This window comes from Pteropus vampyrus, unplaced genomic scaffold, assembly GCF_000151845.1.
Source record: "Pteropus vampyrus isolate Shadow unplaced genomic scaffold, Pvam_2.0 Scaffold242, whole genome shotgun sequence".
NCBI lineage: Eukaryota > Metazoa > Chordata > Mammalia > Chiroptera > Pteropodidae > Pteropus > Pteropus vampyrus.
Window position 1 is genome coordinate 3,262,055 of NW_011889023.1, and position 27,318 is coordinate 3,289,372.

At 31.4% G+C, this 27,318-nt stretch overlaps 1 protein-coding gene across 4 annotated transcripts in view; it reads left to right on the forward strand.

Moving 5' to 3' along the window:
• Nucleotides 1-27,318, forward strand: part of LIPI (lipase I) — a 51,937-nt gene that overhangs the window by 13,309 nt on the left and 11,310 nt on the right. Inside the window, exons 2-8 of one of the 4 annotated variants that reach the window (XM_011374269.1) lie at nucleotides 5,806-6,191; nucleotides 8,577-8,685; nucleotides 10,461-10,562; nucleotides 14,314-14,403; nucleotides 15,377-15,544; nucleotides 17,237-17,338; nucleotides 25,674-25,785. In XM_011374269.1, coding sequence (XP_011372571.1) covers nucleotides 5,806-6,191; nucleotides 8,577-8,685; nucleotides 10,461-10,562; nucleotides 14,314-14,403; nucleotides 15,377-15,544; nucleotides 17,237-17,338; nucleotides 25,674-25,785 — 1,069 coding nt within the window. The remainder of the gene's footprint in view (nucleotides 1-5,805; nucleotides 6,192-8,576; nucleotides 8,686-10,460; nucleotides 10,563-14,313; nucleotides 14,404-15,376; nucleotides 15,545-17,236; nucleotides 17,339-25,673; nucleotides 25,786-27,318) is intronic. The other 3 variants (XM_011374270.1, XM_011374272.1, XM_011374271.1) reach the window with 3 other exon arrangements.

A 27,318-nucleotide genomic window follows, 5' to 3' on the forward strand; every position in this document is an offset into this window, starting at 1 on the left:
GTATGATGAGCATGCTTAAGATCTACTCTCAGAATTTTTTAAGTATACAATGTCATATTATTAAATGTTGTAACTATGCTGTGTATTAGATCCTCAAAACTTACTCTTTAACTGAAAGTTTATACCTTTTGACCTATAACTTCCCACTTCTTCCTCCCCCAGTCCCTGGTAACTGTCATTCTATTCTGTTTCTCTAAAATTGTCTTTTTATTTTTAGATTTCACATAAAAGTGATACCATACAGTATTTTTCCTTCTGTTTGGCTTATTTCACTTAGTATAATGCCCTCTAGCTTTATCTATGTTGCCCCAAATGGCAGAACTTTCTTCTTTTTTTATGGCTGAATAATTTTCCATTGTCTATATATACCATATTTTTATTCATTCATCATTTAGGACATTTAAGTTATTTCCATATCTCTGCTATTGTGAATCATACTTCAAGAAATGTGGATGCACTTACTTTTGGTTACTATTTATATTGAATATCTTTTTCTATTCTTTTACTTTTAACCTATGCATGTCTTTAGATCTAAAGTGAGTCTCTTATAATTAGTATATATTTGGATCCTACTTTTTTTTTCCCATTCTGTCAATCTGTGTCTTGATTGTGGTTGGTGGTGGGGTAGTTAATCCATTTATATTTAAAGTAATTACTTATAGTAAAACACGACTTTTGCCATTTTGTTATTTCCTGTATGTCTTATAGCTTTTTATTTTGTCTCTCATTTCTTCCATTACTGTATTCCTTTGTGTTTCATTGATTTTTCATAGTGACATATTTGATTCCCTTTTCATTTCCTTTTGTGTATCTTTTATAGATATTTTCTTTTTGGTTATCATGGGGAGTATATGTAACATCCTAAAGTTATGACAATCTGTCTTAAATTGATACTAACTTAACTTAATAACAATAAAGACTTCAATAAAAATTTAACTTTTACATAAGAACTCTATGCTTTTACAGCTCTGCTTCCCTCACTTTGTTATTTATGTCACAGATTATATCTATATATTGTATACCTATTAACATAAATTTATAACTATTATTATGCATTTGTCTTTTAAAATAAAGTAAAAAGTAGAATGACAAATCAAAATTACAGTAATACTATTTTTCATATTTGTCTATCATTTGTCTTTACCAGAAAAGTATGTTTTCATATGACTTTGAGTTAGTGTCTAATGTTCTTTCATTTCATCTTGAAGGACTGTCATTAGCATTTCATGTAGAGCAGGTCTAGTGGTAATGAACTCCCTCAGCTTTTGTTTGGGGATTTTTAATTTTATTCTCATTTTTGAAGGACAATTTTGCTGGTTATATAATTCTGGGTTGGAAGTTTTTCTTTTTCACCACTTTAAATATATCATTTCACTGCCTCTTAGCTTGCAAAGTTTCTGCTGAGAAATCCACTTATAGATAATTTTATTGGGGGTTCCCATAAGTTTTTGATACCTAGAACTTTTTTTCCATTCCTAAAAATATACCAGAGTTGAATCAGTTCAATGCTCTTTGAGAGTTTTACAGTACTCTACTTAACTTTTCGTGTCATTTAAAAACTTTTGTTTTTATTTTTTTTACCTGATATTAATATTACCAGTGAGAAAAAGTAGATGATGTCACAATAAAGCTAAACAAAATGAAACAAAAAAAATCCCCAGATCCTTAGTAGCATTTGACATAAAGCAGTTATTACTTACACTTGTAGAGTTAGGTGGGAATTAGGTGGCATTACTCTTCTTGGTTTGCTTCACTAGTGTGTTTGTCTGTTAATTGGCTATTAGCCAATGAGACCAGCACAACTGAAGAACTTAGCTCTTCTACATCCTCTTCTAGCAGGCTAGACCAGTGATACTTTCATAGTGATGACAAAGGTGGGGGAGGCTAAGCCTAACGTGAAAGCCTCTGCCTGTATTACATCTACCAAGGTCCTATTTTCCAGGGCAAACCATATTACTTGTGTCTATATCAAGAAGTGGGACAAATTTCCCTACCTGTAGTAGGAATATAACAAAGCAAATGGAATGGATTCAAGAAAGGGTGATGAATTGGAATTTAAATCTAATACATCAACCTACTTTCTTTTTATTTTATTTGGAATAGAATATATTCACTTCTCTATTTAAAATTTTCTATCCACTTCTTTCAAATATGTTATAGCCAAGTTTTATTTTTTTCTATGAAAGCTGTGATTCTTTGCTTTTTAATAGGCAGTCTTTATAAATTTATATAACTATATATCATATATAGTTTTTCTTTAGTGTAAATTTATCATTTTGTTTTATACTTTCTATATCCTTCACCATTTTGTTTTGTCATTGGCATATGTATACTGTTTGCTGTATTTTTATAATTTTTAGTGTGTAGGAAGTTAGGTGTACTGTATTATATAGTGCGGTGGTTAGCATTTAAGGTTTTCAAAACCCATATTTATTTATTAACGTTAAAAATTTGACATCTTTTGAATCTCCCAGTTAGGAGATTTTTGTACCACCCTTATTACTTCTTCTATACTTCTTTCAATCTATATTTCCATCTTATTAGAATATTGACTTATACTTATTGAATATCTGAACAAGAATGACTTTTGATATTGAATTTACGTTTTACTCATTTTATAATGTTTATACTTATATCTGTGCCTAACGTATTTCCATGCTCACTTTCAATCTTTTTATACTGTGAGTTTCTATGGATCTTGTCTTCAATAAATCTAGCATTTATTTAACAGTGATGACAGCAGGAACTGTACTATGTCATTTATGAGCGGTGTACTTTAGGAAGAATATAAAATTATTAGGCCACAAACATTTCCACTTATAATATGCATTCATTACACTTTTATCTGTCTGATTTATTATTTTAGAAGACAAATCTGAAGTCATCATAACTTCATTTCTCAATTTGTAAACTGGATTTTCTGCCTTGATATTTTTAGTATACTTTTCTCTTTTATTGAAACCCAAACCACTTTCTAGAAAGACTCTTGGTGAGTCTGACTAACTCATTTTCTATAGTTTTGATGAGCCTTTCAGTTTGGATGCCCTGGTATACAATTTTCTTAATTATTCCACCTACTACTTTCACCCTCTCCAAAATTTCTCCCCACTACCTAGAGGAACACTGATGATTTTTTATTTGAATCATCATTGTCTGCCCTATATCTGTTTCCTTTATAATTTTAATCTCTTTCTTCCTTCAATTATTATATTAAAGTGAGCTTTCCATGAGTGTTTTAGAAAAAATTACATTTTTACTTTTTCTGAATTGGAGTATCTCATTCCATGTTTCATCTTATCCTATTGTTTTTCTTATCTCAATAAATTTTCTCTTAATGGCTTCCTGCTCTTTTTTTTTTTTTTTTTCTATTCTGATAACAGTTCTATAGTTTTCTGCAATTACTTCTACATCTGGTAATAGAAAGTAGATTTATCTGTTGATTGTTTTTGGGTGATTTTCTTATTTTCTAACAGGGATCTTATTGTTTATTCCTCATTATTCATTCAAAGGCCAGTTAAAATCTACCTTGGCTTGGAACGGATCAGCAGTTTGGATGTATTGATTGCATTTGGCCCCAGATTTCCAGATTGCAGAAAGTTAGATATACACCATTCTTTATACAATTTATACAGTGTAGTAAGCACTGATATTGCACTGTGGTTTGATTTGTTTCTTCTCTCCACTTTCATATTCTCTAGTACTGAGAACTAATGAAGTATCAAGTTTTTCACTTATCCAAGTACCCCTCAGCTGTTAACTTGGGAATTGAATTCAAGTCTTGGTTTTCCTTCATTGCCTTCCTCCTATATCTTATTCAAATAATTGTGACTATATCACATACATATTTTCCAAACTAGAATGATTGTAATTATTGAATATTAATGCATATTTTAGTTTATCAAATATGTATTATATACTTATATATTTATATATTTATATTTATCAGATATGTAATATGTAGTTTACATAAATCATTATTTCTGGGCATTTAAATCACTTCTATTTATCCAGTATTAAAATAACATATTAATTCTTTTTTAATGAGTGTTGTGACTATTTTCTGGGGATAAACTCCTAGAAGTGGAATTATGGGCATAAAATATACTAACACTTCTGTGAATTTTTGCTATATATTGCAAAATTGTTTTCTCAAATCTTCTTACCAAGTTAACCTTTCAGAAGCAGTATGAACATATACTCTCATTTAAAAAAAATTGGTATTATATACTTAAAAAATTATAATTCTGAAAAACTATGATAAAGGAAATATAAAGCAGCCATTGTTTCACTGACTAGCAATGACTCTTGCTATTGATTTGGCTTAGTTGTTTTCTTTTCTTCCTACCTTCCATCTAGGATGGATGAATGAATGGCTGGATAAGCAGGAAATGGGTAGATGATTAATAGATTGATATATAGATACACACACACATATGTACATACATGAATAGACATATAAGATACTCAAATGAATGGGAATACTTGTCATATGTGTTTTACACTTTATTGTGATTATGTGTAACCCTGAGATTAATGTGTTTACATCAAATATAATTGTTCCTTTAATTAATTTAAATCCTAGAAAGAAAATCAGGAAGAAAAAATGTTTTTAAGATTATGTGTGTGTGGTATGTACACACAAATAAAATGTCAAAAGATGTATCAACTTATGCTTTCCACATCCATTTAGATGAACACTTGTTACATTAACCCTCACAAATACTGAGTATTAAAAGGATTTTTCTGTTTTGTTTAATTTGATAAGAAGAAAATGATACTTTATTGTTTGTTTATTTATTTTTTACAAGAAGTTAAGGTTTTTATTTCAAACAAACATACGATAGCTACAGCTGTCATAGAAAACTGAAGGCACCTAGGATGAGATGTGATTCACTTTTGACTGTGTTGAATTTAAGATGCTTGCCATATCCAAGTAAAATTATCCAGAAAGCAACAGAATAACCTAAATGTGCTCAAACTGTACAAAGTAGCTTAAAAATGTTCCCATTAATATGGGCAATATAACACTAGTGACTGAGACCTATTATATAATAATCAGGTCTGCCTGGGCTTGATTCTTTGTGCACCTGTAACCTTGGGCAAGTTAACTGTGACTCAGCTTCCTTTATATAATATGGGTAAAACAGTACTTACTCCAAGATTTTCAAGTAAATTACATAAAGTGCTTAGAATGCCATACTACACATTAACTGCTAGATAAATGTCTACCCTTGGTTGAAATACAAAAGGTATTCTATTTCCAAATTGTCACTATTATTTTCTGAGTCATGTTCCATGAAAGGTGGAAGCAAATGTAACTCACAAAGAACAGGGTGCTTTACATGACCTATTTTTAAGTAGCAGACTTATTGTTTTGATTTATATTTGATCACTAGTCAGGTAAAATATAGTTTTCTAATGCTTATTATCTATATGTAAGTATTCTAAGAAAGTCTGTTAAAATTCATAATCAATTTATCTACTTTATTGGCGTGCTTAACACAATATTAATGATTTTACTCACACTTGCTATTTTGTACAGATAAAAATAATTCTTAGTTTTTAATCAACCACATTTATTGCTTTATTTTATTGTAATTTTAAATACTTTTATTTCAAAATTTTTTTTTTACATAATCAACAAATTACTTTAAATATTGTAGTTGCTCGGTAAATGATGTTGAAGTGCTAATGGAATGAAATCCTCCTCACCCTCTGAATTCAACTCTATTCTTTGCAATAGAAACAGAAACAAACCAAATATTATCCCAGTACTCAACTGTTTTTTTTTATTTTTTATTTCAGAGAATAAAAGACCATGCCTTAAATTCTCTCAGCTAAGTATAAAGGATTCCTTCAGAGATTTGTTTAATCCCAGAATGGAGATGTTTCTGATGATGTATACAAGGAACAACCTAAACTGTGCTGAGCCGCTGTTTGAGCAGGATAACTCACTTAATGTTAATTTCAACACAAACAAGAAAACCATCTGGCTTATTCATGGATATAGACCAATAGGCTCCACTCCAACATGGCTTCAGAACTTTCTAAGGATTTTGTTGAATCAAGACGATATGAATATAATTGTAGTAGACTGGAACCGGGGTGCTACAACTTTTATTTATAATAGAGCAGTTAAAAACACCAGAAAAGTTGCTGTGAGTTTGAGTGAGTACATTCAGAGGCTTTTGGTAAGTCTGGACTTTTATGTGTTATATATGTTATACAATATACGGTGTGTTATGCAGTACCACAAAGTGGTAATAAAATAATGTGTTTTTAATGCTTTAATGCTTAACACTTTTTTTTTCTCAAAGGCATTTAAAATTACTGCTTTGCTAAGCTAATGTATGTAGCCATCTTTTATTTGTGTAAATGAATAATTCTATACTTAGACATGACCTGTCTAATTTTTTTAAATTATCTTAAAGACTAAGTTATTGTGTTTTATTTTAAAACCTTTTAAGATTTTTTAAAATTCTACCTATACAGATTTCAGGATAAGGTAGTGATTCTATGTGGACAGAGGGGATAAACTATATGATCATTAAATTCTTTTAATATCTTTTCTAAGTTATGGGTAATATGTTTATAGTTAATCAGGTGTGAATTGGTAAAAGTGAGGGGAAAACAGTTTGAAAATTAGCATACTTCTGCCAACCTTGGAGGCAGGCCTCAGTTTCATTCAGATTTGTCCAGCATTTAGGTCCAAAGCTGAGATGGATCAGATAAATTCAGGATACTTCTAGGTCATCTTTGTTTACTAAGTCATCTCATATGGAGATCCATGTCTGTGCTAAAGAGAGGTGATGATGATGGAAGCTCAACAGAAAGAAGGGCAATATCTAATTTGGTATTAAATCTGCCTTTGATTTACATTGTGCTTAACTTTCAAGCCTCTGCTGAAATTGAGCAAGCATAATACATCCAAGATGTAGTTACACATAGTATTTAAGAGTCAGGCTGTGGAAGGAGTGGGGAGATAGATGGGGTAAAGGGGGTCAAATATGTGGTGACAGAAAGAAATCTAACTATGGTACGTGAACACACAGCATAAATATACATATGCCTTACTGTTAAAGTGTACAGCTGAAACTTATTGGATTTCATTAACCAATGTCACAGTAAAAAAAAAAAAAAATAATAATATATTTTTAAATCATACACAAAGAAAAAGGTCAGGCTGGAGGAGTTCAAAGACCAATTGAGCACTTCTCTGCCTCATTTCTTTATCTATATATTTGGACTAACAAAACTTTATAACAACATTTAATATTAAATAAAATAAATTCTTAACCAGTGCCTGGCATATAATAATCATTGAATAAAATCAGCCTTCATTATTATTTTTATAATCTCAATTATGGGCAAAACCAACCATCCCTCTAGAGAGATAGAGAAGGTAACTGATATACCTGTTCTTACCAATAGTCTATAAATTGAATAATTTACTTTTCCTTATACCTGTGTTTTTTTCTCTAACTAGTGAACATGTATTCAAATATGGAAAATGTAAATGTTAAATAGAAAAATTGAGGAAAATTTGTAGTGTTAGATAAATTTCTAAGAATGCCTTTGCTTGCAAAGTTTCATATTATGTAAAAGGGATGAAAAGATCAGTGGCACTAAAGTTGAAATAATACTCGCCAAAGTTTCTGGTCATTGCTCTGAAAATTTTAAAGAAAAATTATCACCCTGTGTTTGGAAAGCCTGGGTCTAGTTTTTCATTAGCAGTAAATGCGACATATCTTTCCACAAGCCATGTCATGTGTCCCGTACATGTAACTTGCTTCCTAAGAGTGAGGATGAAGAAATCCTTCCTCATTTAAGCTCCTAATGCCCAGGGGTGGGAAGAGTGAGACACTGAGAGACATTCAAAACTTGGGCTTGAAAGATCGGACTCCATCACTCTTCAGCTTGTTATCCGGGAAAATCACTTTAAATCCATGAGTCTCATTTTATCATCTCTGAAGTGAGGATGATTATTCACACTGTTCAGTCTTCCAAGAAGTTTTGACACAGTCTGATCAGATAAAATAAGCCAACATGTACTTGAAGTCTATCTTTTTCCCTTATAGTAATAAGTATATGTGACTTTGGGCAACTCATTATTAAACCATATTTATTCAGTGTTTAATAGATTCCAGGAACAGTTTTAGGCACTAGGATAAAAATAAATGACTCATAATACTATAATATTGTGATATTAAATATGAGATTTATAAAGTCCTAATCAAGGTAGCTAGTACAAAGTAAGTACCCAATATTATTGTTATAAAATAAAATGATTTACTAATTAAATGTATTATTTAGCATATACTATTCTAGATAATAGATGACAAAGGTTTTTAAATTTTTAAATAAAAATTTAATGGAATTAAAAATATAGAGAGAAAAATCAGATATCTTATGGAAAAGTTGAGCAAAGATGTAGTTGTTTTGAAATTGTAAAATTCCATTCTCTATCTCCCAGAAATGGATTAAGCTAGAAAAACTAACACATTTTAGAATATTGATGCACAAAGTATAATTTGTGACTGTCTGAAATGAAATTGTAACTGCATTTTTAATTGCAGAAGCATGGAGCAACTCTTGATAGTTTTCATTTCATAGGTATGAGCTTAGGGGCTCATATTAGTGGATTTGTTGGAAAGATATTTCATGGTCAACTTGGAAGAATAACAGGTAAAATGTTTTTGATAAAATTAATGTTTTGGCTTACTGTTAAGCATCAGAAATTACTTTATTTAAAATTTAATAGGTACAATAATTAAGCAATAGAAATGATGTACACACTTATTTTTTTCTATATTATATTCAAATTCTAGTCTTTGTTTTAGTTAGACTTTAGAGTCTTGATTAGTTCTTGAGCTAACTTACCCTTATAGAATTGGAAAGAAACAGATCAATTTCTGCAGCCCTATGTGAATTTTAAGGGCACATTATTATAACAATCTGGAGAAAAATTCGGCTCATATTTAAAAGTTTTAAATATAAAACTTTTTTTATGTATTAACTAAAAATATAAACATGTATTTAATTTTCACAAACTTGGATGTATTTCAATTCTTTTAAAAATTTTACTTGAATGCCAGAAGAGAAAATAAGAACTTGGTATCTAAGCTTAAGGAGTTCTGGATCCTAGGTCCCCTCACATTTCCTTAACAAAGTTACCGGGAGCAGCCAATATGCTTAATAACCACATAATGCTGATATAGATTTTTCTTGCTTCCCTTTATGAATGGTGATGATTTTAGAACTAGAAGGACAGTATCCCTACCAACCAATTTAGCTTTTTAAAACTTATAGAAATCTATGTCCAAAAAAGATTTATAATAATTTTAAGTGTAAATAAAAGGCAATAGAGTTTTTAGTTAAGCAAAGGAGGAAGGGAAGAGGTGAATAACTTGTACAGATAGTTAGGACCTTTACAAACCTTTAGTATACCTTATTTCGATCTGTTTTAATATTTTCCCCATTATACAGATGTGAAAACTGACGTTAACTGAACGAATGTGGAAAGGTAAAAAAATTAGTAACAGCTAAGCCAGGATTTACGCAAAGGTCACTAGCACCCAAAGCCCATTTTCCTGCAATCAGCACACTAGCTTAGTTTAAACTGGTGGTGCCCTACCTTATTTTAAGATGTGCTTACTTACATATTAGTCTAATTTGAATGGCTCCACATGCCAAGCAATCATGTAGGTTTACAAGGCCAGAAAATGTGGTGGTTCTACATGAGAATATGTATAAGAAGAGAGAAGTTTCTGCCTCATTCAGTAAGTAGGCTAAATAGAGAAATAGAAGAGCCTGAGATGAGCAACATATATTTTACTTGTTTAAATATCTTTTTAAGATGATGGTTTCTTCCACTGCTTAGATGGTCTCAAGATGCTGAATTTTATCTCCACCCTCCTTTTTTTGACATGCTTCAGTAGGTCACGAGCCTAAAATTTTTATTTAGAATTATAAATATACCAGAACTATATCTATATTCCATGGAACTTTTAATATATTTTTCTTATGTAGTAACTTTTATAAGAAATGAATGATAAATAAATATATTCAAATATAAAACAGTAATAACTATCCTTTATCCCACATGTCCAAATGCTTTTTTTATTATTAAAATTCTACCAGTATATTTCTAATGTATTTCTAATTACTTCTTAAATGAAATACTAAAAAAACCTACAATATATTGTTGAGGCATCTCTAGTGTGTCTTAACACTAGATTGTTGATAATCTCTGAAAGTTGGTAAAAAGTATTATTTAAATAATGCAGATACTTGCTATTCATCCAATTCTATTCATCTTCAGATTTGTTTTTAGACAGGTTTAAGCCTAAACTGTACAGGCTTATTATGTTTATGATGTAATAATAATGCAAGCATATGATCTAACGATCACTAGAGTAGGACTTGTTTAATAGATTGATAATTTCTTTCTTGAATTTCAGGTCTTGACCCTGCTGGGCCAAAATTCTCTGGAAAACCATCAAATGGCAGATTAGATTATACCGATGCAAAGTTTGTGGATGTCATCCATTCTGATACCAATGGTAAAAATGCAGGATTTATTGTGTAATTATATAAAAATTAAAAAAGAGATGTAGATATTCAGGAAGAGGAAAATATAAGAAGAGAAACAGTAGTGGATACAGTGATGATAAATCTATAATTGTATAGTGATTATATTTCCCACAAACAATATTTTTGGAGTTCATGAGATCCTGTGGTATTAAATGGCTCTCTTTGCCATTTTTTAGGTTTCAAGAACTGTTATGTCATCATACAACACTCAAATTTGATAAAAACAATACTTTATATTGTCCCTGCTATTGACAGTTTTATTGATATGATTGCAATTTCCCCCATGCTTAATGTTACTGATGTGTTTAGCTTATCATTCTCTCCACTAATTTTTCTACTGTGATATATATCAACTAGAACTGAGCACAGCAATTCAGGCACAGATAGAGAATACCTTTTCCTAGAGGTAGAGAAATAATTTCTCTATCGTTTTTAATTATCTTCCTGAAAATGTCTAATAGACTTTTGATAATTTGAGCTAGAATATATTGGACAGACACTTTCAAGGAATAATTTAGACAGCCCTGATCTCCTCCTGATTTGAAACTGATGATACTAATATTTATTGAGCACTTCCTATATATCAGGCAATGTTTTAAGTGCTTTATGTGTTAATTATGGAATTCTTCTAAGTCAACATCAGATAAGTAAACATAATATCATCTACATTTTACCCGTGGGAAAGCCAAGATCAGGGTCACAAGGCCAGTAAGTGGCAGAGCCAGAACTGGAAATCATATCTTTTGATTATGGAGTCCACATTTCACCAGTATGTTGCTCTGATTAGCGTGTGTTGTGGTTGTGGGCAAGGGAGGATATGATGCTAAGATAGAGTCTAAAAGAAGTGATGCTCAGACTGCCCTTATTTCCCTATTTCCCCAGGTTTATTTTTTCTTTGATCTAGGTAATTTATTTATTCCCATGTTCTTCTGAATTTACCTCGTGGTTATCTATACCAATAATTTTGTATAGATAACCACACAGCATACCTACTGCCCAATTACTCTGCAGTTCTTTGTCTGAAGTCTTCTTTCTGAAATCCCAATTTCAATTCTGCCTCTGGCCATTTGAATTAGCCCCTTCACACTTTTTAGTATTTTTGTTTGCATTTTTTACTTTTCCTAATAAACTCTTTTGGATTGTCTCATACAGTCATCTCTTGGTATCCACAAGGCATTGCTTCCAGGACCCCCACAGATACCCAAATTCACAGATATTCAAGTTCCTCATTTTGCCTATAACCTATGCACATCCTCCTCCTGTAAACTTTAAATCACTTCTAGATTACTTATAGTTAATACAATATAAATGCTGTGTAAATAGTTGTGATACTGTATTGTTTAGAGAATGACAAGAAAAAAAGTCTATATATGTTCAGTAAGTATTCAGCCATCACAAGCCTAACTATGTAGTACATGTTGGCAACAATGTAACATTTTTTCCCAAATATTTTTGATCCTCGGTTGAATCTGTGGATGTGAAACCCACAAATACAGTGGATCAACTGTACTCTCAGTATCTTTTGATGACTCAGACTATCAGATCTAAGCTGCCACTAGATGACATGTAGTTGGCACCTTTGATACATCTTTTTATGACAAATGAGGATCAGTGATTTTCAACACTATATATTCACCTGATAATATGTATTAAGATTATTAATATACTAATAACCTAAAGGCAGACACAAATGCATACATGAAATATGTGTCAATTTATATATATTTTCAAAAAGGGCAAATCTAAACTATAATATTTTGGGAGGCATCCCTAGAAAGTAAAGAATAGCAAAATAAATGATTTTATTAAAAGACAAAATTTTTGTTTGTTTTTTTAGAAAAGCTAATGATTGGATAAAGGCATTTTAGGGGCTTCTAGGTGCTATTTCTTGATGTGAGTATGATAGCTAATTGGCTGATTTATAATAAATAATCATTAGCATCATGTTTTATGTTCTTTTCTGCATGTATGTGTTTTATCTTATAATAAAAAGAAAATTAAAAAGTCATATCTGCTCTACCCGCCCTTCTTGAAACCAAGAGAATGAATGAATGACCTAAGCAGACCAAGCTGCCCTGCCCCCTCCATCTGATAAAAGGGAAATGAAATGCCTGAATTAAGGGCTGCTTGTAAGTTAATAATAAATGTCTTTGCTTCTCCCTGATTCCTGAGCAGTCTTCTTGGTTTGATTCCAATTCAGTAGCAGATTGGAGAAAATGATGGCTCTAAACGTGGAACCCTTAGTCTTGGAACTTCATACTGAGTTCAGATACAAGGGAATTTTAAAGATTTCCAAAATTACTGGAGGTTTTTGTTTGTTCGTTTGTTTTGCTCATATTTAGGGAATTGTTTTTCCTTGCTTAGATTCCACAAGTTAGGAGATAAACGATGGAATGTAAGGTGGGATGGATTAGCATACCCTCACCACTGTCACAATCAAGTCATGCATTATACAGTGAATCCTAGGGAGTTCTAATGAAGTCATCTGAGTTGTCCTTTGTCTTTCCTTGCACACTGAACCCTCTCCCCCATGTTTTCCTGCCTTGGGAACACCTCACTAGCTGTTAACTTGTTCTGTTATGTACTAGAATTTAAGCAGATTGTTGCATTTTAATCCTTACTGTCAGATCCAAGTATATATATATACTATATATATAAATATATATATATATATTTGCACTTATTTATTTATATATTCGTTATGCTAAATCTATTACCGACCTTTCTCAAGAGTTCATTATGTTGTAGGAAATCTTTTACGCTGCAAGCCAAAGCATTACAATCCTACTTGGCAGTAAGATTTTATATCTAATCACAGTCCTGAGTATTCTAAGCTTGCTACCCTCTTTTATTCTTATAGCTCCCCTGGGTTATAGACCCCATATTGGTAATGGACCCAGAATTTGCAGTGCCCCAACGACCTACAGATATACCGAAGCCCTTAAATCATAGCTACATATTTCGTATCACTCTGGCCCAACTTGTTCCAGCCGAAGCAGCATATTTAGACATTTTTCCAATTCATGAATCTAGCACTAAGCCCTAGGCATTATTATCCTGAAAGTGAGCAACTCATCACACTTGCCTAAAAGGTCCTATATAATTTGGCTTTATTCCCTCCAATGCTCCCTCTTAAACATTATGCTCTAGCTAACCTGGCTTTTTTAAGTACCGCAGGCATGATCACACAGTTATCTACTTGGCTCACTGCCTCATCCACGTCTTTGTTCAACTGTCACCTCCTCACTGGGAAATTTTCTAACTAAATTCTTTAAAAGTGCAACCTACTATCCTTACTAGTGATTTAGTGTTCCCTCATTCTGTTTAATTAATTTTTCCTATAGCACTTATTATCTGACATACTGTATTTTTACTTGTTAATTATGGCTTCCTTCCACTGGAACGTAATTTCTACTACAATAGGGTTTTAGCTCCACTTTTCTTTTTTGTGTATATATTTATAGCATGAAGAAATTTGACGGGCCCATAGTACACTGGTGACTGGTAGATATGTTAAATTAATGAAACATATTTTTTATAAGGAATTAATTTGAGGAATTAGTACCAGAAAAACTCATCTCTTGAAAAATTGCATTTATTTATTTTCAATTCACATTTTAAGAGTCACTTTCAGTGGATTTTGTAGAAGATTTTGTTTCATACAAGTGTTGCTGATCTGATTATACATACTTTGTGATTCTTGGGTGATTTTCTTCTCAGGTTTAGGCATTAAAGAACCCTTGGGACATATTGATTTTTATCCAAATGGAGGAAAAACACAACCTGGCTGTCCTAAATCAATATTCTCAGGTATACCAATAGTATTTTTGAATAAATTACATGTGATTCAAAACGATGAAAGAAAATCAATTTATTTTTTCCTCTTAATTTGTGGGCAAGATTCTGAACATCACTGCCCATGATTCTCGGGTGTTACTGGTGAAAAGTAGTTTAATTTGATCCTTTTCAGTTTATAAAGGTTAGGAGACATCACATTTGTTCCTGGATGAGATCTATTACTTTACAGTTTTAGCAGTTTTGGTTCATAATTTTAAACATTAGGGGAAGTTATGAGTCATTGAAGAAGCACATATAGCCAAGTATCATATCACACAAGTTTGGTCTCAGGATTTAATCAGGATTTTACCATCACCATAGTACTGGACAAATGCAGATTTATAAACTCTTGCACATAAATTTTGTTTTACACATAAATAGCTCCAGGTATGGAGTTTGGATCACTTCAGAGCCGTGATGAGAAATGCTCTGAGTTCTACAGTGGCAGCTGGTCATTTAGCACATCGCTAAAGGCCACTGCAGCTAGAGAAGTTTGGCCAAAGAGATAAGGATGTGAGAAGTTGGACATGATAGAAGTTGGAAAGGAAAGGGACATGATAAAGTTTTAACGTCACCCAGTTCCATAGTCATTTCTGACATTGAGTAGAGATGTTAACAGTGTGGAATGAGAAGGGAGAGATGTGTATACTAAGTATGCTAGCACTGTGTTTGGAGAAGTTGTTAAATTATTGAAATTAAATGTTTTTGCCATATTAATTATTAAAAAATTATTATAAATATCAGATAAAAGGAATATGGAATTTAAGTTTTCAGTGGTATGATTTCTTTAGTTGCTTGGGGTAATACTGTGCATTGTAGTCAACACTTTAATATTCAAAAACACAGAAAAGTATTGAGCAGAACTTAATCTTTAATTTTTCTCTAATTTACTTGAACTTGCTTTAATATATCCACAACTCTTTTGTTTGATTTTTTAACACTTTAGGAGTACAATTTATCAAATGTGACCACCAGAGAGCAGTTTACTTGTTCATGGCCACTTTGGAAACAAACTGCAATTTTATTTCACTTCCTTGTTATTCATATGGAGATTACAAAACTGGTTCATGTGTGGATTGTGATGACTTTAAGAAAAAATCATGTCCTAGGCTAGGTAAGAGAGATCATTATAATTACTATAATTCTTTGTGGAAAATGAATGATATAATCGTCTTGGTATTTTCTGTTGGAAGCTTTTGTATCTATTTGTGAATATGTCAACATTTTATAGAAAAAAATATCTGTGGGGCAATTAGAGAACATTATGCATTTCCTATTAAATATTTGAAATATATTTAGTGAGGGGAACTTGATCAACTCCTTTTCTATGCTCAGTGTAGTGGGCAAATTTGTTGGTTTCATGATGATTATTCTTCTTGATATTCAAAAGGATCTCACTATCTATTTATCATCCATCCATACTTCCACTAAAGAAAGAGACTTGTGTATTCTTAGTAGCACTGAGGGTTGTTGTTGTTGTTGTTGTTGTTGTTTTTAAACAAGAAGTGTTAAGAACAAATGAAAAGATGTGAACCATAGTGAGCTTTTTATTTGCTGTTAGCAAGTAGACATGACTCATATATGGTTCACACTTTCAAAATCGATAAAGCTTGATAAGAGCAGTTAAGTATTACAACTTCTGATAACTAAAGCCTGCCAGTGAGAAATTTAGAGAAAAAAAACTATTACCACATATAGATTCCACATAAAAATAGAATGTTAGAGCTTGAAAGAATATCAGAGGCTGTTTGTTCAAGGTTTTCTAAAGAGAATACCAGACCCCAAGCATGTCATATCTGATCAGTGTCTTGACAAGATCTGCCAGAAATTTTCCAAAGTCAAAGGGGCTAGGTGAAATGGGCACCAGTTACAAAGGCTGAATGAATTAAACAGCCTTCTGCAGTTTTCTTCAGCGGGAGGTTTTTATTAACTTACACAGAAAATCCATAGGAGGGGCAGACATATGCAGGCTTTGCCAGATTTACTTTTCCGTAGATCCCATCAGTCCTCAAGACATTCTGTGGAATTAGTTTTTTTTCAGACCTCATGCTAGGGAATGCTTTTCTGGTCTCATCGCCTTTCCGTGCAAATAAGAATATTGTGACCTAATGTGAACATATGGATTGCTTAAGGGCACAAGTGAGAACTAGCATGAAACCTCTGAATTCTGTTAAGTATTCTTTCTACTATATTCTAATCTCAAATTTGGATGGAGCAAGGTGGGAACAGACAAATACAGGAAGTGGGAAGTATCTTAAATATATATGTGTGTGTATAATACCTATTCTATATGTACATAAATGTATATATCTGATATATATGTTATATACATAATATATAGTATATGTAGATGCTATCAATGTTATATATAGTATACATATGCATATTATATCCATATATCTGTAAATATATAGAAGAAATAGGGATTGTGGTCATGGAGCTAAGTTTTGTATTCAGGTTTTACCTAATCCTGCTAAATTTACTAAAAAGAGTTACAGGTAAAATTCTGAATTAATAATACAATAATAAGTTCTATGAATGGACTATAGCCATATAGAATATGCTAAGCTCTGATAAGATGTCCAGGGAGTGGATTTATTTGTGAATCTTCAATTTAGCAGTTATTATTATAATTAAAATAAATAAAATGTGAAATTATTTGAAAAATAATTTGTTGTAAAATTCCATTAAGAAAAAATATTGTTATTATTATTATACATTGATACTTTAGCTCCTTTAGTAATTTGAAATTTTTGTATGTTATTTGATGGAAATCCATTTTCTAAGGTTTCATTTCTCAAATCAGGTTATCAAGCTGAGCTATGGAAAGATATTTTAAAAGAAAGACTAGAAAAATCTCTTAGGACGACTGTGTTTTTGGATACTACCGGCACAAATCCATTCTGTAGTAAGTTAACATTTTTTAACAAATGAACAAATGATTAGTTTTAAAGCTAATTTATGTTTTATCCAAAATGTTCTTTCTACCCACTCTGATTTTATCATACGCTTTTAAGAAACTTTAAAATTTGTTGGAGCTATTTGTGCAAATTCAAATTAGGACTTGATTTTTTTAGAAAAAATGAACATATATATTGGGTAATATTTTCCCAAAGATACAATCAAAGTCATTGTTTTTTCCCCCAAAATTTACATGATTATTCTTCTTACACTTAGAGTTATGTCAGCATATAACAGGTTGCAGAATTTAGGACATCTGTCTATACAGTTATCACTATTTTGGGAACTGAAACTAAACTATATAAATTTTTTAAAAATGTGCAGGTAAACAATAATCTTCCAAATATATTTAGAGTTAGGCAAGAGGAAATAATTTAAAGAACAAGAGAGAATCTTTTAGAAATGTATTAAATAATTAAATTTATGAAGGGCTAGTAAGAAAAGCAAAATTATCCTGTTTTGAGATAAAAAACTGGAAGTGATTTATAAATAAAAGTAAATTCTGTTTTATGAAGAGTCTTATTAGAAAAGTTCCCAGTCACTACCATTGACCTTGGTTACTGGGGGATAAATATTTAAAATCGATTATCTTATTTTAAAATATGTTTAAGTCAGTTATTGTCAATGTTTTGTTGTCACAGTTGCTGTCAATTTTAAGATATTGTAATTCTTTAAACATTAGCGATATTTTCTGTAATCCAGAATTGGGCCTGTCCATTTTTTAAATTAAATTTTTTATTGAGTTAAATTTAGATTCACATACAGATATAGGAAATAATACAAAGAGATCCTGTGTACACTTTATCTAGTTTTCCTCAATGGTAAAATTTCACAACACTATAGAATATAATATCACTACCAGGATATCGACATTGATGCAATCCACCCATCTTATTTATATGTCCCCATGGACTCCTGTGCATATGTGTTTGTGTTGATCTGTACAATTTAATCACACATATAGAGCTATGTATCTGTCACCACAGTGAAAATATTGAACAGTTCCATAACCGTGAGGATATCTTGGGTGGCACTTTTATAAAGACATATACTACCCTCCTCTCATCCTGCTGTTTCCAACCCTGATATCCATTAATACATTACTAAAATTTTATTTTGAAAATGTTACATAAAGGGAATAATTAAGTATTTAACCTTTTAATTGGTCTTTTTTTTCATTATAATTCTCTGGAGGTTCATCCATGTTGTAGCATATATTAATAATTAATTTTTTTATTGCTGAGCAGTATTCCATAGTATGTGTATACTACAGTTTACTCAATCTGTTGAAGAACACTAGAATGTTTTTAGGCTTGGCTATTATGAATATAGCTGCTCTGAATATTTGTGTACAAGATTTTGTGTTAATTTAGGTTTTCATTCATCCATTGTAAAGGCCCAGGAATGCAACTGCTATGTAAGAAGCAAATTGTACATTTAGCCTTATAAGAAATTGACTGTGTTTTTCATAATAGTGGTACCATTTTTACATTTCTCCCAGCAAAGTATGAGTGATCTAATTTCTCTGATTTCTAACTAGGATTTGATGTCGTGATTATTTAAAAATTTTTATTCATTCTAATAAACATATGGTGAGACCTTTTTGAGGTTTTCAAATTTCATGGTTTATGATATTGAATATCTTTTCCATATGTTCTCTTTGGTGAAATGTGTGTTCTTGTCTTTTGTCCATTTTCCAATTTGATTTTTTTTAACTGCTACATTTTGAGGACCCTTTCTCTTTATATTTTTTTTGATAGTAGTCTTTATTGGATATTTGGTTTGCAAATATTTTCTCTCAGTCTGTAACTTAACTGTCTTTTAATGTTCTTCACAAGGACTTTTGCAAGGGCAAAAGTATTTACTATCGATATCAATTTATCATTGTTTCCTTTAATGGAACATGCTTTTGTGTCCAAACACTGCTGAGCCATAGGTCCTACAATGTTCTCCTACAATATTTCCTAAAAGTTTTATAATTTTAAGTGTTACATTTATGTCTGTAATGTATTTTATTCTAGTTTTTGTATAATATATGAGCTTTAGGTTGAGGTTCACTTTTTTTTGCCTATGGATGCCCATTTTCTTCAGCACCATTTGTTGAAAGGCTATCTTTACTTTATTGAAATTCTTTTGCATCTTTATCAAAAATACGATAAGCATATTTGTTTAGGTTTATTTATACTGGGTCTTTATTTTGTTCTCTATTTTATTGATTTATGTGTTTATCCTTTTTCTAATACCACATAGTATTAATTGCTGTAACTATGTAGTAAACCTTAATAGCCAATAGAGTGATTATTTCTTCTTTAGTCTTCTTTGTCATGATTATTTTAGATATTCTAGGGTATGTGCCCTTCAATATAAATTTAAAATAAGATTGATTATGTCTACAAAAACTTGACTGGGATTTTGTTACGAATTACATTTAACCTATAGATCCGTTTGGAGAAAACTGATATCTTTACCATATCAAACCTTCTGATTCATGAAGATGTTATGTCTTTCCATTTACTTTGAATCTTTGATTTTTTTCATCAGCATTTTGTAATTTTCAGCATACAGATTCTAAGTGTGTATACCAAAGTATTTGACTTCTTTTTTAGTGATGGTCAGTGATATTTCAAATTTTTGATACCTCCATGTTCATTGTTAGTATAAAGAAATGGGACTGAATCTTTTGTATTAAACTTATTTCCTAAGATCTTGTTGAATTTACTTATTATTTCTTGGAATTTTCTTGTAACAATCATGTCACTTGCAAATAGAGAAACTTTTATTTTCTTTCTTTTTGATCTGTTTGTCTTTTATTTCTTTTTCTTGACTTATTTCAATTGCTAGTACTCCCAGTACTGTGTTGAATAACAATGGTGAAAGCATATACCTTGCCTTCTTCCCAAACTTAAAGGGAAAGCATTTAATCTTTTACCTCATGAGTGTGACATAAATAATATCATGAGCTAACAACCCCCTAAAGGCATGCGTAAATGCATTTGGTGGTCTGCCTTGTTCATTTCTTCATATATGCATTTATTTAACAGGTTCACCGAACTCTTACTGCATGCAACCGTTGCTTTAGGGAGCTGAAAGGAAAATTAAAGTATTAATAAAAATTGTCCTTGTCCTCAAAAACTCAAAAAAAAAAAAGTAGTAAGTTTTTTGTAGATGATCTTTATAAAGTTGAAGTAATTCCTTTCTGTTCCTAACTCGATAAGAGTTTTTCTCATAAACGTGTATTAGATTTTGTCAAATGCTTTTTTTTTTAGTTATTTATATAATCATATGATTTTTTTCCTTTAAATTTTTGAAATATTGGATTACATTGATTGATTCTAGAATGTGAGCCAGTCTTGAGTTCCTGAATAAAGCTCATTTTGGTCATAGTGAATATTTTTTTATGTATTGTTAGATTTGGTTTGCTAATATTTTGTTGAGATTTTCTTATGTTCAAGAATAATATTGTCTTCATACAAGAGTAACACGGCCATATAAAAATGAGTTATTAAGTGTTCTCTCCTATTATTTTTTAGAATATATTATGCAAAATTGGTGTTAATTCTCTTTTAAATGTTTGGAAGAATTTTCCATTGCAACCACTTGGGCCTCAAGATTTGTTTTAGGGAGATTTTAATTACAAATATGTTTACAGCTGAATAGTCTTATCAGCCTGTATCTTGCATGTAAAATTGTGAGGGGTCCCACAACCTTCTTTTATTCTGTGCTCTCTCCATCCCTTTCAGTCCAAGTTGGCAGTATTTATGAGGCTATGACATTCTCAAAAACCTTGTAGATCTCCAAAAGTATCACAGAGATTCATTCTATTAGACAAGAGGCTCCTCAAAATATCTTTCACCATTAATTCTACCTTTACTTTTGGCTTCTGCTGAGATAGCTGAAGGAATCTATGAGTCATACACTTAATTTTTTCAAAGAGACTTTGTGTTACTGAATACTTTGACTCTTTTATCTTTCTGAGGCAAAAGGTTATCTAGCCACATTCCTAGCTTTCTCTCAAGAGCATGATTTCCTGATGGTGAACCTCTTAGTTTTAGTATCTTTTGCAGGCTTGGTAAGATTGAGGGTTTTTCAAATCATCAGGATAGGGTTTGCTATTGTTTCATACTTTTATCTCAATTTATGTCTTTTACACTTAACCATAAATGCCAATAAGAAAGAAGGTCACATTTTCAACCCTTGCATGGAAATCCTCTTAGCTATATGTCCTATTTTTGTATTTACAATTTCTGCTTTTCACATGACTTCAGGACATAATTCCACTTAGCTTTCTGCAGCTATATAGCAAGGACACCTTTTCTTTCATTTTCTAATAACACATGCCTCACTTTCTTTTGAGTCCTCACTAGCAGAATTGTTAACATCTACATTTGTACTGATAATATATTCAAGGTAATCTAGGTTTTCCTGTCATGCTCTTCAAAATTCTTTCAACTGCTGCTCATTACTAATTTCAAAGCCACTTCCTCATTTTTAAGTGTTATAGCATCATTGCAGTCTTTATACTAAAATCTATTAATTTTCTATCACTGTCTTAACGAATTACCACAAATTTAGCAGCTTAAAACACACAAATATATTATTTTACAGGTCGTAGGTCAGAAGTCTGAAGCAAGTATTGCTGTGTAAAATCAAGATGTCAGCAGGACTGCATTCATTTCTGAAGGCTCCAGGGGAGAATCTGTTGCCTTGACTTTTTGAGCTTTTAGGGGCTATCTGCAGTCCTTAGCTTGTGGCTTCAACCTCCACAATGGTGGGTGGAGCACTCGCATTGCATTTCTATGACCATTCTTCTGCATCACATTTATTCTTCTGATTCTCTAAGTCTGTTTTCCTCTTCTACTTTTAAGGCCTTGTGATTGCAATTTTTGTGATTACATTGGGCCCAATCAGATAATTTAGAGTTATCTTCCAGTTTTAAGGTCAGATGACTAGCAACCTTAATTCGATTTGAGAACTTGATTACCCTTTGCCATTTAAGGTATCATATTAACAGATTCCAGAAATTAGGACATGGACATATTTGGGGAGGTTTACTGTAATTACAATATACATATGTGATTTTTCACACTCTACTGGTATTAAGATTTTACCACTTCAAGTGAAATGTGGGAAACTCACCATCATTTAGATTCATTTTACATTCTCCACTTTTACATATTGTTAGTCTTGAGCATCAGATTGTGTGATAATTTTTATTTCAATCATCAAATATAATTTATAAAATTCATAAAGAAAAAGATAATCTATTGTATGTACCCATGTATCTTCTCTTCTCATTGTTCCCTCTTTATTTCTTAAGCTCCAAGATTATTTACTTTATTAATACCCTTCCGTTTGAAGAAATTTCTTACAATTTAAGAATGGGTCTGCTAAGGAGAAATTCTTTTAGTTTTCTTTTGTCTGAGAATGTCCTTATTACTCCTTTGTTCTCAAACGTTAGTTTTGCTAGATATAAGATTCAGAGTCGAGTTTTTTCTTTTAGCACTCGAAAAATGTTGTGTCACTTCCTTTTGGCCTCCATAATTTCAGATGTGGAATCCATTGGGACCCAAATTGGTGTTCTCCTGTAGGTAATGCATCATTTCTCTTTTTCTGCTTTCCAGATTTTTTAGTTTTAGTTTTCTGAAATTTAATTATGTCTGGGTGAGGATTTCTTTAGGTTTATCTTGTTCCAGATTCACTCAGCTTCTTGAATCTGTGTGTTTTTTTCCTTTACCAAATTTAGAAAATTTTCAGCTATCATTTCCTTGAAAATTCTTTCACCTTCACACTTTTTTCTCTCTTTCTGACACTCTGATAACACAAATATTACATCTTTTTTTATAGTTCCACAGATCTTTTAGTCTCTGTTCATTTTTTATTAGTCTCTTTTTTCTCTGTTGCACAGACTGAGTAGCAGATTGATGTGTCCTAAAGTTCGCTCATTTCTATCCTGTCATCACCACTCTATTTTTGAGCATATCTATTGAGTTTTGTATCTGTTATTATATTTTTATTTATGTAATTTCCACTTTGTTTTCTTTTATAGCTTCTATTTCTTTGATGAGATTTTTCTATTTCTTAAAGTTCAGGATTGTTATACTTTCATTGCTTCTTTTTTGCTTTACACATAAAAATGATTCTTGCCTCACAGATTATTTTATTGGATTGTCACAAGGTTTTGCCTCATAGAGCCTTTGAATCATATCTTCTTTTCTATCTTTAGTATTATGTTCTGTAATATTTTATTTTACTTATCTAACGATCAATATTTATTATGGATATTATCGTTAAAGCAAATGCTCACTTGTACTTACCACTTTCAGTTTTCTACTTATTATCTTGCCCTGTCCTCCCCATAATTTCTTCCTTTTGGGTCTAACTTCTATCTTGCTGAAATATATCATAGTAACTTTTCAGTAGTAGTCCCTCTCAGTCTATTTGTTTGTTTCCTTGAAAATGACCTTACGTTTTTCTTACTCCAGAATGTAAAATTAGTTCAGGATAGAATTCTCCACTGAGACTTATTTTTGCTCAGAACTTTGAGGATATTAATTCTTTTATTTTTAGATAAATTACTTTTCCATTTATTGTTAATATAATTGTTTTCTACAGATATCTATAGTTTTCTTCTGGTTGGATTTATCTAACTATCTATCTACCTATCTATCATCTATGCATGAGTTATTACCATTTTGGAGTATCAATGATCAGTCCAAGTCTCTCTTAAAATTAAAGAAAAAATATTTGTGCTATTTCAAAATAAAGATTCATGTCTTCTTTTAATATAAAAAATTCTTAGCAGTTAGTTCTTTAAAATTCTCCCATCGGAGCAAGTTGGATTTTTTTCCCCCCGTAACCCTGAATCATTTTTAATGTAAATTGTGGGGAGGGTCCTTCAACAAGTGACAAGTATAAATTTAAATTTCATGTTACAGGGAGTTTTATTTAGTCTCGGAGAATACTTTGTTCCCATCTAAGATCCACATATAGCAAAAAGAAAGAAATTTCAAAGTTCCTCTTTCAATGACAAAGCGGAGAATTAAGGACCCTGAAGCTACACAGGGATTTTTATTTCAACTCTGTTGCTTAGCATCCTGTCTTCTGTTCCAGCATGGAAGTTGGATTTTAAGCCTTTGTCTTCGTGCTACACTGAGTCCTCAAGTCCCGTTGGGATTCAGGGCTTCAGTCCTTCTTATAGCCTTATAGTCGACTTTAATTTCTCTTTATTTCTACCTCCTGATATTTCCCTTTTTCATCTGAGCTTGATCATATATTTAATTTATGGATTATTGTACATACAGAATTTCTGTGTGCTTATAGCAGAAGGAGGGCATATTCTGTAACATCTCAATATGTCTTGCTGACAGAAACCATCTGAGCAAGTCTGAACGCCCATCTTTTTTGAGTGAGGTGGACCAAAATATTTTGTCTAAAGCTGGGCAGTCACTTCAAAGTAAGAAGTGTTCCTTTACATCTCCTGTGTTAGAAATTGATGCTGTCCAGTCATAAATCCATTACCTTATTTGAGGTAGTACTGTCAGGCAAAAGCCAAGAAGTTACTCTTGGCTGTTTAGCAGCAACATTTAACAGCTAACATGCATAATTTTAGTACATGTATTTCTCAAAAGAAAATTTCATGCATCCCATATTGTTTATATATAGTGTCTTCTAGGAGATGGTGCACGGTACTTGGAAAAACTCACAAAAAGTCAGAACTTTCTGTATAGCCCAGACATGTTGAATATAGGGGTGAGTTCAGCATCCTTGCCTCTGAAATATATACTATATCAATTTTTAGTATGGGCATTTTGAATAAGAACTACTATGAGCTCACTCTGTCTAGGATTATTTAATTTTATAATCATTCCTAAACAACCAGTGAAATTGAGAATTATATTTGTTAAGCAGATTTAGCTAGGACTGTTAATCAGGTAATTAAGGAACCTTATCATATTTACCTTAGCCATGATATTTTAAAAATTGTTGAACTTAATTTGAAATTTTTTGGTTTGCAGAAAAGTTAATATTCACTAATTATTTGTCCAGCTCTTCACCATACACATGACTACCTGCCAGGCTTTGTCATTCTTCATTTTTAAGACTAGTTAAAAATTGACAAGAAATAAAATATATTGCCAATGTACCGAATAAGTATCTCTTGATATTATTTGCATATCTAATATGTGCCTAGATTGTATATTATATAAATACATGTGTATCTGCATATGTACCAAAACAAATTTTTTAAAATATGAGTTGCATTCTGTATTTTTGTTTTGCAGCCTATTATTTTGTTCTCAGTATAATTGTTTTGAATAACACTATGAAGGATGGCTATATTACCTTTAAATTATTAAACCATCTTGGAGTGATTGAAAAGCCAAGGCTCTATGAGTAAGTATAATTTAGTATTTTTTTCTTTTATAAATTAAATGTATATTTTCTTGAGCATCCACTTTGGAAGATAATCCAAATAGTGTACATTTTCTATCCAGGACTATTTCAAAGGCATGGAGATAGGAAAGTACCTGATTTCAGTAATTGCACACAGACTGCAGTCCTAGACCAGTTGTTCCAAAATTGTTCAGAAGGCAAAGGAATTGTGAGTCTTGATTTCCTTTACAAACATCATGGTCTATGCAGAGCACCATAAAATATTTATTCATTTTATTCAAATACTTGAATTAGTGCATTTTTCAGAAAGGGTTGTAAAATATGGAAGACATAACCATGGCAAATCTGTCCATCTAAGCCTGGCTGATGGCTTTATGTTTCTACTAATAATTCTTTGCTAATAAATTTAGTCATGTTGTGGGATTTAAACTGTTTTAGGTGCCAGGGAAGTCAGAAACTTTTAAGTGATCTCTTATTTAGCTTTCTAAGATTAAAATAGGAATGGTTGCTTGCTGCAAAAGATGTGTCATATTATACAGTAGAAAATGAGAATCATCTATAATTACATCATCTAGGGATAGTCACAGTTACCATTTGGTTTCTAAACATTCCTCCTCTTTTTTTCCTCCTCCACCTTCTCTTTTTCTTCCTATAACTTCTCCTTGTGTGTGCCCCTGTGCCCCATTATTTTTTTATTTAACAATATTAGCATCTTATTGCAAATGTATTCTGCATACTTATTTTATATAAATGCTATAGCATGATCAATTCTCTCAGTCATCAGAAATCACTTACACATTATAACATGATGCAAAATATATTAATATGCTAATATAGAATTTTTAAACAAGGGGCACCAATATTGGATATCCGGGTTAGAATAAGTTTTAGATAGATGAGTACTGAGGAGATTAGAGAGGAACAAGTCCAGAGAGGAGGCTATTGTAATAATTGATATGAAAGAAGATGTGAGCATGAACCAAGTAAGTGGAAGTGGGTTTTTAGGATGTCAAGGAGTTTGACTAATCCACTTAATTATCAAAGGAAATAAAGCTTCAATAAGGATAAAAAAAAATCTAGAGTGACTTCAAATTTTAAGCTTGATGACTGTTTATGGTGCCATTTGCTGAGCTAGGAGATACATGGAGAGGAATGAAGTTAATCATGCAGTAAAAATTCTTGAGAGCTTCTGTAGGCCAGAAACTGCACTAAAACTAGGGGATAAAATTTTGGACAAATCAGATTTCTGTTTTCACATAATTTGTCTAGTGTAGCAGATAGACTTTATAAATATATAATGCAAATAAAATATTGTTATTTCTCTATTCAAACACATTTTAATGACTATCTACATTAAGCTAGACACTGTATAAGTGCTGAGGATACTGTAATGAGAACAACAGACATGATTCTACCCTCATTAAACTTAGTCTAATGAAAGATATAAAGGTAATCAAATAATTATAAAAATATGTAAATAAAATCTGTCTAGTTTTTGATGCAAATTATAGTGTGTAAGGAAACATAAAATTA